The 13200-nt window shown below is 32.8% G+C and overlaps 1 protein-coding gene across 1 annotated transcript; it reads right to left on the reverse strand.

Annotated features, from left to right (window-relative positions):
- Nucleotides 1–374: 374 nt before the first annotated feature.
- On the reverse strand, nucleotides 375–12444 carry LOC106461567 (ras-related protein Rab-4B). Its single transcript, XM_013921404.2, has 4 exons — nucleotides 12293–12444; nucleotides 5139–5219; nucleotides 4188–4302; nucleotides 375–1074 (listed from the first exon to the last, which is right to left on the reverse strand). Exons 1-4 carry the CDS (start codon nucleotides 12306–12308, stop codon nucleotides 903–905), a joined length of 384 nt encoding a protein of 127 aa, XP_013776858.2. The 5' UTR covers nucleotides 12309–12444; the 3' UTR covers nucleotides 375–902.
- Nucleotides 12445–13200: the final 756 nt, after the last annotated feature.

A 13200-nucleotide genomic window follows, 5' to 3' on the forward strand; every position in this document is an offset into this window, starting at 1 on the left:
TTTACTTTTAAATTATGAAATTTAGTAATGTATAGTTCTAAAATTTGAATTATAATCTACAGCTTCATCCCAAACTTAATGACATAAGTTCATGAAATAGTAGTTCAATAAAATTTTGAATGCTAGTCAACAAATGAGATGACATGGCCTTCCACCCATGACCCATCTTGAAAGGGTTAATTGCTTATTCTAATCCTAATATATATACTGAAGTTAAAAAATATGAATCAGAAAAGAGCAGGAAACTTAAACAGAAGCAATATCTTTATTTTCCCAATTGTAGCTGGATATTTTATTACTGTATATTTTGGTTATTGAGGGAAACAAGCCAAAATGCTGAAAATTTTATTTACAATCTTTGGCTTCTAGAATTTTGTTGTGGTGTAGGTTTTCTTCAAACTCAACTATTTACAATAACTACTGCAGTAATTATAAATGGATTATTCTATAAAATATTTTTAATTTCCAACATGTGGGAAAGTTTAAAATCACACTGATTTGCTTTTGGACTACTAAATTAGCATGCCAAGTTTGGTCTGGATTGATCAATTCATTTAGGAGAAGATGTGTCCACAGACAGACAAAGTTTTCCTTGATATTGGAAACTTACCATTCTGGTATGGCTTAATATTTATAGTACATATGTGAAGAATGTTTGTACCCTGATTTTTATACTCAACTTTGCCTCGCTTCCCTCACAGAACTAGATATGTTACAAAATGATAAGTATCAATTCAATGATTATTCTTAGTTAAAAATTTGTTGCAATGGTTAGAATCAATTTTTTTTTACTTAAGCTTTAAATTTGGTAAGCAGATATACACTCAACACCTGAATAGTGCTTTACAGTCTGGAAAGTGTTAAAAATTTTGTATCCTTTCGTGAGAAAATAAATCTTCCATTTAGATGCCATAAACTGTTTTACTGACCAACATACATACATGTATGTTTTTTTTTATTACCAACTTAACTACATATTTTATTAGCAAGAATATAACTGTCATTCCATACCTGGTGATATCATACACTAACAAGGCACCAGCAGCACCTCTGTAATAACTCCTAGTCACAGACCTGTAACACAAAGAAACAAAACTAGCATGATGGTTGTTTCTATTATTTTAGCTTAAAGAAATACAAAAAAGTAAATGTTTTCCAGATAAAATTATTTTTTTCTTCAAAATATCACCTCATAAGTGCCTCTTTTCTCTCTAGAAGAAGCAAAAAAGGGAGAAATTTTTCCTCGATGATGGAACTTTCAAATGTTACAAAAGTTATTATTTTCCTGTACTGAAAATAAATTTTTGACGGGTACTTACCCACTCTCACATGTATAGCTATTATCATTCAGTGCTGCCTTCTATATATATATATTTTTTTTTTGCGTGCCACAAACCTTGAACTCCCACGTACCCCACGATCAATGTGGTTCAACTGAGTCTTACATGTAAATCATCATGCGACAGCCCTCCATCAACAGGAGTGTGACACACCCGCCTGATGCATGTGACTCCCTCTATTCAATTCTACCAAACTACCACTTTGAAATTAGGCAGAAAAGAAAGCACTGGTTTTCAGTGGGGAGGAATGGTGGAAAGTGCAAGAGAAGGTAAGTACTTATCAGAAATATATTTTCAGTATTGGAAAATAAAAACTTCTGATACATTACTTCAGAATCCCACATTGAATAGGCAGAGGGAGTGGTGCAAGGGGTAGAAATAAGTATCCTTCGAAAGCTTTCAAAGAATACCCATGAAGTGTGATCCCCATTGGGAGAGAAACACATGAGGGAGACTGCACCATTTCTGTACTAAGTATACTGTGCACCCAGTGTACAAATAGGTGTTGTATACATGGGCAGAAAGTGGGAGGAGCACAACCAAATAAGATAGAAAAACTTGGTGGGTTTGAACCCAAACAATAATATACTAGAATCTCAATCCCGGTGAAGAAAGACTGTACAAGAACCATCTACAGACAGGAATGTGGGAAAATCTAAAATGGATGTGCTCCAAGATGTAGAGTGGTTAGGACACGACAGACCATACATGACCAGTCAACTCTAGTCCAAAACCAAGCAGCATCAAGATTACAATCCATGATAGGAGCAAGGTACACATCGTCTTTACCTTAAGTTGAGTAGATGGAATTATATAAATGTCAAATTAATCTACTAAACAGGGCACAAATGTGCAAATCCACAACCAACCATACATCCGGGAACATGACACCCGAATAACAGTATGAGGGGATGTGCCATTGTGCAAGTTCACATCAAACCAAATCAAATCTGACTGGAACCCCTCATTGCAAGCTAATACAGAAAAAATTAATTGTAGCAAATGAATAAATAAAGTAAATCACTACTTTGCAAAAAAAAATATTAAATTAACACCTGAAAAGAGCACAACTAAAAAACATCTCCACTCGATCACTGCCTGATGAGAAGTGATAGTTTGGTAGAATCAAATAGAGGGAGTCATATGCGTCAGGAGGGTATGTTGCAAAATACAGATGAACCATATTGATCGTGGGAGTTCAAGGCTTATGGCATGTGAACAATTTTTTGCACACAGAGAGCAATACTGAATGGGAAATTCAGTACATGTGAAAACAGGTAATGTACTGCATTCGAAACAACTATTCTAACATTTGTGTTTTTTTTTCAGGAAAGCACTCTTTTAAATTTCTTAATAGAATAACTATTTCATAGAGATTTTGACTTTCACAAATTGATAAAAACATATCTGACTAAACAAATTCTTAAAACAAAGTAGCACAAGACATATCAATACTATTGATCTCTTTGAATTCTATTACTTTTGTGAGATCAACGAGGAGATGATTGTACAGTAGAGGATATGAAAATGCTAACCTTGTGATTAAAAACAGTAACTAGTTATAAATTGTCAACATATGTAAAAACCATAAAAATGTGTTGTTTAAATATAGGTATATAATGCAATCACCATACCTTTTCAGAAAATGAACTGGTTGACTCTCTCTTTCAAACAAAACAAATTTTAAAGTTTTATCAAACAAAAAACAAAATTTTTGTTTCTTATGCCTCATGTCATTTAAAATAATTAACTTTCAAATGTTCTAAAACTATGTTGCTCTTCAGAAATTTCTTGTAATGAACAGGCTGAATGCAAAATAAGCTCATGAGGATTACCTATGTTTCAGGAAGAACTTATTACACAATATGGAAATATTAGAAAATGTTTAAGATTCCAGTTAACTGTCTTTACTCTGAAATATCTAAATGCCTCCAGGTTATGGATAATTCCAACAATATTTGATGAAATTCCATTAAAAACAACAAAAGGTTCTGATTATACAAAACAGAAAAATACTTCTTAAAAATTCAGTTTAAAGGAGTTGTATGTGTATCTCATTTGAATGATAATAGCAATTTTTTTATTATATATGTACTGGAGCAGACTTAGGCAGGTTGCAATTACTTCATATAAATTTTACCTTTTCATGTTGATTATAGTTATCATTGCTATTGTATAAAACTTTTAGTTTAGTACTCTACTAGCGAAACTCAAGTAGCGACATCTGCCCATTGACAAAGGAATGATAAATTGTCACCTTTGATGTATTCTCCAATTCAGTGAACTTTCACATGCACTGATTTAAAGTTTGTTTTCTAATCCTTAAGTAATCATGAAAAAAGCAAGTTTAAAATGTTTACCCAGTATATAACTTTTCACAAAGCACCAACAGAACTTCAGCTGTTCTGACTCAAGAAAAATTTCTTGAAAATCATTTTATCAAGTGTTTGTTCTCATAATTTTTACCAGACTTTTGCATTACATCCTTTAAAGATATATTGAATTGAATTTTAAAGCATTACATATTATGAGGTATTTTGATGTTTTTTTTATTAAAAAATTTACTTTATCAGGTTCACATATGGGGTAGGGGTTGACAGGATAGTTATAACCACAAAATCACACATTGATTCCACTGTTTTAGTGCTGGGCTAAGCACCTATATGCAACAAAGTCTTTCCCTGTATAATGTCTACATCATAGGCAACCTTAATAACAAAGCTTGACAAAATTCAGTTGAAAATTGTCAAAAAAAAAAAAAGGTTTACAATGTACAAATTTCTGGGACAAAAAAATGCACCTATTACAGGAAATGTTACTGAGGTGTGAAGAAATAAACAACCTAACCTGAAACGTTCCTGGCCTGCTGTGTCCCATATCTGTAGCTTGACTGATCGACCTCCGACATTCACTACTTTCGACCCAAACTCAACACCAATTGTGTGATTGGACTCAGCTTTAACTGTTAACCAAATTTTTTTCAGTGATCTCTTTCAAGTAATCATAAATTAAATGCAAGATCAAAGTTGATTGATAATTAACGTACTTTATATTAAAGCTGAGCAATTAGTGGAATTTCATAACTGATTAATTGTTAGGCTCATTAATTCATTATATTCAACTAATTAATTATTTTCACATGAGACTTGGATAGTTGAAAATAATAATAATAATCAAAAATACTAGTTTTAATTATTTTCATGAGTTGCAACACCAACTGTTTAAGCTGAACAACCTCAAAATAAATAAAAAATAATAATGAGAAATCATAATGGCAATAATCTATTTGAATAGATGAAATAATTACAAACAGTAATAATCAAACAATAATTTCAGTAAGTTGATTTTAAATGACAAGTGATTTAATTGTAATTTTTATAAATTTAGTATATTATGCAACACTAATCAATGCTCATAAGTAATCGATTATTTCAATTATTTGAGTTAATCACCTAGCTCTACTTTATATACTTGCTTAAATATCATGAATTATTTCAATATTTTGGTAACTGAAAACAGCATACTCCTATCAAGTGCTGTACATAGTAATTTTTATCTTTATTAGTCTGAAATGTATAAGTCATAAACTTTTAAAGTTTGGTGCTTTACAGATATAAGTATTATGTATGAATAGTTAAGTGTAATTTCTCAGTATAAAAGAATTAACTGTACTAAAAATGTGTTTACATATCTTAGAAAAATATAAAAATCATATTTTAAAAAACACGTCCAAGATAAAGATTTATTAAAATTAGGCTAAGAAACCTATTAGCCACTTAATGAACATAGCAAACTTACATTTATTTTCAATAAACTGATGAAGTAAGCAGGACTTGCCAGTACCTGCACTTCCAATAACCAAGAACTTGAAGAGAAAATCTGAAATATAAAGAACATTTTTTTTTCTATTGATCAAAAACAAGAGGATTGCAGTTTTTGAGATATTTTGTGCACATTTAGAGGAATTAAATTTAAAATAATTAAATATGTATTTGTTATAGGGTTCTAAACACTGTTTCAGCCAGAAAATATTTGCCACTGGGGTAAAAAATACAAATACCTCTAAGTTTGAAACTTTCTTATTATTGACAGTTCTAAGTGAAATAATTTCCTGATTATTTTGATTCATAATTTTTACATAAATGCAATAAATCTCTGAACTTACCTGATTCTTTCAAAGACAATTTCTTTGTAATGGGTAATAACCACTACCCTACCCTCTACCCTAAAAAATCCCACCATATTTACACAACCAAATCCTGATGGAATGACTATGGCTCCAGTTAGTCACAGTGCATCTAGTTTTGAAAACTGATCAGTTTTTAAGCAAGTATGATTAGAATAGCTTTACTAAATGTTATCAATGTTAAAGTTAACATTTTTCTTACCTGCAAGTAAATTTCCAATAGCTACTCACCTCTTGACACAATTAAGCAATATTCTCCATGTGTCTGCCTTAGAGATTTGCATGCCACTAGTCTTTAGGCAACTCCCACCTAATATCACTAGATTTCTTGTAAATTGCACTACTGCATAATAACATTATGCAGAAAAAGCCCTCAACCAACAAGAGGGCAACACTCCTCCTTCCACACTAACTCCCTCTAGGCTTTTGCACTCATGAATCTTCATTCTTTGACAAGGCATGGAATACTAAGGTGCACTGGAAGTGAGAATGTGTGTGAGGAGGTTGAGTATCTATCGGAAATACAATTTCCAATAAAGAAAATGTTAACTTCCAAGACAATACACCCTCTTCACACAATTAAGCTAGAATCCCATATTGAAGTGGTGGAAGGGCTAGTGCAAAGATTTACCTAGATGTGTTCCCTTCAAAAAGCATCTCAAGGAAACTCATGGAGTTTGAAACCTGATGGCAGGAACTCCATAAAGGCACACTTGTGGGAGACTACATCTCATCTCTTACAGGTTATACTCATACTCTTTGCCAAGGAAAAAGGAATGGGCAGAATAAGAACATGGCCATCCAATTACTTGCACAGAAGAGGTCGGAGAGCCAATATGTATTGCATGGTTGGGGGACATTAAGACCGTACCAGTGTTCACCTTGACTCTACTGTCACAATAATGGACTGACACCTACTGCAGAAGAAGGGCACAGATTTCATGCCATTGAGTGTGGAATGGTGTGTGTGCTTCCCTCAACTCAACAGAACAGACATCAGCTGCAGAAGGAGAGCACAATTGACACAGAAATGTCTTTTATGAGAGACCATGCAACAGGTGACCACATTCCCTATTTTTAAAAGCCTGGGAAGCAAACAGATTACCCCCTGGTGTTGGTTTTTCCATGATAGTCCATGGAATAGGTATGGTTTGTATCATACAGTAGTGAGATATATAATTATACTACAAAGATATCTCAAGCAGTTTTGTGGAACACCCAATATAAAAAGTGGGCATATATGGAGCCAGGGTGGATGGTATGAGTGCTTTATATTATCCTAGATCAATGCAGAATTTTGGGAAATAAGTATACCCTAGGAGGTACCACCATTCATCTAATAGGATCCTGTAAGCATGATAGTGAATGAAGACAGGGGTAACCTTTAAGAAGTGAAATAGCCAGATGGTGAAGACAGTGGGCAATGAAGGTGTGAGAGGTAGTCCACATGCCAGCATGAAGGATCTTGTCCAGAGGCCATCGAATATTAGAGGTAAGAGAATGAGTGAGGTGACAAATCTGATGGGATGAAATATGGAACCATCTGTAAGCACCAACCCCCAATGAGGAGTAGACCAAACATAGAAATTGATGGACCCTACCTGTAAGGGTAGAAGGAAATATATCTCTGGAGGAAGAGAAACTGCAGGAAATGTAGAGTCAAAGACAAGAGCTATGAAATTGAGAGGTACAAGCTAATTAGGAACAAATGCATGAACAAGGCACAAAGTCTGTATGGGTATGACTGATCTTAGAGGTCTGGAATAGAAGAAAGAGAGACAGGAGAAAAGGACTGATCTCCTTCCTGTGAAGCTGAAGACTTTGGATAAAAAAAAATGTATGGAAAGATTGATGGAAAGGAGATATGGAAAAGTCAATAGCATAGATAGTTGAACAATGGTGGCCAGGCAAGAAGTAAGATGAAATATGTGATAAGAGAAAGGTGGTATAGGTTGAAGTTTGCCAATGGCTCAATAGGAGACTGGGTAAGAGTGTGCAGGATGAAAAAAGGGGTGACCACAGAAGCTCAAACCATGACAGCTGGGCACTCACAGGAACTGACTCAACTTAATTGCCACTGACAAGCTCGACAAATCTGACACTGGGTAGAAGAAGAAAGCTGGGAAGTGAGAATCAAAGATGGAAAACTGAGGACTAAGTTGAATTACAATGGTAGAGGGTTGAGGTTGGAACAGTGTGGAAACAAGAGATGAAAGCAAGTAATAATGATGGGCAGTGTCAGCCTGCAATTCAATCAAATCAGGAATACCTCCAAAACTTCAGAATAAACAAAAGGGTCCAGGTTAAGATCTTGTAGAAGAGAAAACAGAAGTCAAACTTGGAATACCACCCAACAATTCCCTGCAAGAATGAGCAGAGTGAGCAGGGAAATGGTACAAGTAGAACAGGCTACAGTGGAGAAGTGATGGGAAAGAAAATCACCTGCAAATTTCTCTGGGCACAGTGGTGTGCCTCAGACTTGAAGTGTAGAGAGGAGAGGTAAAGAAGTATAGTAAAAAGAATAAGGTGAAGACACAGATATTGGGCATATAGGGGCAAAACTGACACCAAACATTATGACCCCCAGAAAAATCAGGCAAGGGCAATCCCAAACATGGGAATTGCAAAAGAGGATTCAGAATGACTAAAATCAAGGATATAAGAGTCAGTTAGATAGAGAGAGTGAGACTTAAGGTTGCAGGAGCATAATTGGTCAAGGAGAAGGTAAACAAATTATTTAAGAGTTTGGATTAAGAAGTAGGGAACAAGAATAACAATATGAAAAAAAATGAAAGAGAAAAAATGGTGCTTACCTGGGAAATTAAATCCTAATAATGCAAGAAAGTTTAAGGTTTATCTTCAACAGAGAAAGAAGTTTCCAAAGCATAACCAGGAGAAGAAAACAATCAAGTTTTTCCTCCTCATTCTCCCCTCAAATGAGTGGAAGGAATGCCTGAAGAAGAGAGTGCAGCTGAAGGTTCTGGCTGCATAAAGCACAAGGGTCATCACTTTATCCCCAAAGAAAACGCCTCCATCAGCCATAGTCATTATATAACCTGTGTGAGGAAACTATTCACCCATGCAAGTACTAGAAGAAGTTACATGAACTAGTTGTTCCTAGATTGTAGAAAAATGAAGGAAATTAAGTTCAATAAACATTGCAAATCTTGTTAGATTGAAAAAGAAAAAACATGTCTGATGTGTTCAGTGCCAATGAAAAGAATGAATATCTATGAATGCAAAAGCATAAGAGGGAGTTAGTGTGCAAGGAGGTGTGTCACCCTTCTACTGGTGGAGAGCTTTTGCTGCATAAAAATGTCATTATGCAGTAGCAAAATTCACATGCAAATGCAAATTGGCATTGCAAATCACTAAGGCAGACATATGGGAAAGATAGCTTAGTTGTGTGTAGAGGTGTGTATTGTCTCAGAAAATAGAAATTTCCAACATACATCTTAATTTTCAAGCTAGTAATGGTCAATGGTCAGTTAAAGTTTTACCATTCCAGAAAGGTTGTTTTTTTTCAATGACTCATAACATTTTCAATCATAATTCATTATAATCACTGTTGTATCCAATCTATTCAGTTGTAGCTTTCAAAGATTTCCTATGTATACAGTGTGAACCCTATTATGTAAGTTACAAGTTGAAATTAGTAGTTTGCAATAATAATTATCACTTATAGTTATATTTCTATAGCCAAATTAAATATATGCTTTCTCATTAAAGAAGGAGAGCTGCAAACTACTTCCAGAAAGAAATATTTTGATGTAAACCAGAAAGGTAGAACAGCATAATTCATTTCTACCAGGACAAACTTCAAGTCGAGTTGAACATGGCATTGTTTAATAACAACCAGTTTGACACTATCTATCTTCTTAATCTTATGCAGGTAATCCTCATAATAAATATGACTGCCAATCAGCTACTACTTTTAAGAGAGAAACAAACAGATATCATGTGCTGAAGAGCTTTAAGTAAATATGTTACTATCCACTTAAAATATAATGTATTAACGAATACATGATGCATTCTCCAGCCATGTGTATTTCTTTCCAAACTAAAAAAAAATATATATATATAATACCTTCTGTACGAAAAACTTCCTTTAACATATACATGTATTGTACAGAAAATTCTTCACAGATATCTTGCAACAGTAAAAATTAAAGAATCTTTATGATGTCTGTAAGAAGTAAGTAGTTGTAATACATGTTAGACACATAGGACTAACATAGGCTTATTCAGGGTTTCTTTGAAAGTAGGGCCTACACAATCCACCAGGGCCATACAATCAGTAGTTTCATGCTTTTTGTCTACTATATTGTGACCATTCATACAAATGATCCTTGAGTCATCTGCACTTATTAATAACTCTCACCATTCAATTGTTTCTATTTTCAGAACTACTAGTTCATGTTGATGAGAAAAATGTGGTGTATCAACTGGTACACAAAATCAGGCATGCCTGATGAAAGTTTAAGCATTGTCTACCCAAATATATTTTTGTTTTCAAATGGTGATAAAATAGACTTGTTTTATCATATTATTAGTGAAACATTTAAAAATGTAGAAGACTAATCAATTATATATTATGAAAGCTAGTCTTTCAAATTTCAATTCGCTGTTTTATGAAAAACATTAATGAAATTATGAAAATATGAAAAATGTGTGCTCTGTTAAGTACTCCTCAAGCTTCACTGGTCACAAACTGTTGTCCTTGTTTTAAATAGGCTAAATTAGAATTCATTTAACACTTAATATGTTTCATACAAATTCACTATAGACTTTGAATTTTTAGAAATTTATAATTTTTAGTAAAATCCTTATCAAATGCCTCATTCTCAGTCTTAATAAATGCAAATACTTAATTTCAACTGTTTTTCCAGTTTCCAAAAAAAAATTCAGTTACCATTTGGTATTCATGATTTTGTGTGATTAAAACTAAATACATCTAAAGTAGTTCAAATATTAATTAATTTTTCAGGATTTGAAATTATAATTTTCCAACAAAAAAAGCTAGTTTTCATGTTTAAATTTTCCTACTTTTAAGAAAATTGTGCTTAATTTTTCTGTTTGCAAGATGCTGGTACTCTTATAAAATCTTATATTAATCCTGACACATACAGTACCACTAAACAGAAGGCCTCCAAATAGTTTAGTCTGATTCTTAGTTGTGACTATTCAAAAATAAATCATTTTTTCCAATTTAGCTGATGCACACAAAATCATGTAAAAAACAACTAATCTCTGCAAAATCCAAACTATAACTCATAAAGAGAATGAACTGACTGTGCATTTGAGATATCGAGCATATAAATATAAAATTGTACGAAAAAATTCATTCTATGCATCACTTCAGCACATAAAATGAAAACTGGCAAAAGAATATTTCCCTTACTGCATCTCACACTTTCATATTTTTGGATTGTGCATTTTGGTTAGTAGTACACAATTTTACTGGTTGACTTGAGTAAAGTCATCACAACACTTGAATGCTATATGAATTGAAAACTGGCAAGATGAGATTACACAAGATAAAAGTTTATAACTTACATATTGGGGGGGAAAATGTTTATCACAAAGAAATTGTGCTTATGGTAAACAAGCAACCCTAACTTGTGAGGTTCTTGGCTTTTTAATGATTATGATAGCAATAAAATGTATTGCAAACTTTGCAGAAAGTTAGAATTTAAGAATATGATGTCAGTAGGTATGGATAATTCCAAAACATCAACACTGACAAAACACATATGAATTAAAGGACACAAGCAATCAAGCAAAGAAAATGAAAATCTGCAAGTAGCTGTAAAAAAATTTTTCAGTGAAGAACAGAAGGCGGGTACTGCCACTATGATAGTGGTTTACAGCATGGCAAAAGAAGGTATCCCAGTGAGTGAATATCAAGTTTTGTTGCTCTTTTTGAAAAAAGTTAACACCTCAAATATGTTGATTTTCTAACTGTCAATAAGTATATATATTTGTTTATTTATTATAGTTTATACATCACCAACATTTATATTTTGAATTCATTTTCTTAAGTTATACAAAATGAAAACATGAATTGAATTAGTGAACACTTGATAAACATAAAGAATTTTGTTCACTGTTAATTACAAAAATTTCATGTGAAATAATCATCTTTGTCAATATTGCTTTTAAAATTGCTTAAAATTAATTTGGTTTGAGGGCTTTGCTGTTCTTGATCTGTTATAAGGACATTGCCCTGGATCCCCTGGCCATGATTTTGTGATTGAATGGGCTTTTGGCCCATCCATCAAAATTTCTAAATTCCAGATATACCCCTGCCTAAATAACCACACTTTCATAAACATATTTTACCATTTTGTATTAAACTATGTATATAAAAAATTGGAGAAAAAATAAGATGCTCAAAAATATAGGAACCATTGTTTTAGACGCTATTAACCTTTTTACGGATTTTTACTTGATACCATGATTTAGTTCTGTATTGACATTCTCTTCATAATGGTAACACTTTCACTCACTTAGTTACTAGTAGTATTACTATTAGATCTTTCTTCTACTGTGTGTACTGAGAAAACATTTAAAAAAGCACATCGACTTATTCACCACGTTTAATAAATAAAAATTACACTTACAGTCACTGGCCTGAAGTTGTCCCTGTATAAATTATAACTAGCAGTAGCAGTGAAACTAATAGTAATAAGTAGTAGTAGCAAATTAATACTAATAGTAATAGCCTATTTAAACCTAACTTATAATAAAATATATTAGCTCTCACCGTACGATTCCGACATTTTTATATATATATATATATAAGTCTGTGATGAACAACGAAACAATTTTACTATATTTAAGTTTCCGAACAGGTGCTTTTAATGCTTCAAACTAAATACTTTCTGACAAACTTCGTACTTCCACAAAATTCATATGTTAACATGACCGTGACGTAAGTTTATTTTCATACCTAGCGGTTTTAATATTAGCTGTTTTTATAAATACCTGACAAGGGCAAAGAAATTTAATTTATTCATATATCATACTTCAATATATTATATTTTTGGAAGTTAAAATACCAAAAATTAGCGCCATAAACTTGCATCAAAATGTATATTTAACCCATTGCTTTACACGTAAAAGAAATAAGTGGAGAGGGAGAAAACTAACGGCAGCACATATCATTAGAGAAAAACATTACAGTACCGCGAATTTTAATGAATAATAGCTATCACTTAAGTCAGAAACCCAGTAATAATAACAAATCCACAAAATTAAACAATAATGATTATGCAAGTAAAATAACACAGACTTATAACAAAAATAGAAGTGGTTACATCTATAAGACAAACCAAAAATGAAGCTCCAGGTGAGGATGGAATACAAGTCATTATCCTTTTAAAAGGCCCTCATAGATTGTTTGACTATTTAACAGCATTGTTTAATTTATCTCTAAACTATGGCTACATCTCAGTTTCTTGGAAGCAAGAAAGTGTTATTATGTTTCCAAAGGAAGAAAAACCAGTGAATAAACTAGAAGTTAACGGCCAATTAGTCTAACTAGTTGTGTAGACAAAATTATTAGCAGTATGACCTCAACATTTCTGGAGATCATTAAAATTACCCGAAGTTCAAAATGGTTTCAGAAAATTTCGGCAACAACAGATTATTTGGTTATGTTAATCGAAACCA

This window comes from Limulus polyphemus, unplaced genomic scaffold (assembly GCF_000517525.1).
Source record: "Limulus polyphemus unplaced genomic scaffold, Limulus_polyphemus-2.1.2 Scaffold988, whole genome shotgun sequence".
Lineage (NCBI taxonomy): Eukaryota > Metazoa > Arthropoda > Merostomata > Xiphosura > Limulidae > Limulus > Limulus polyphemus.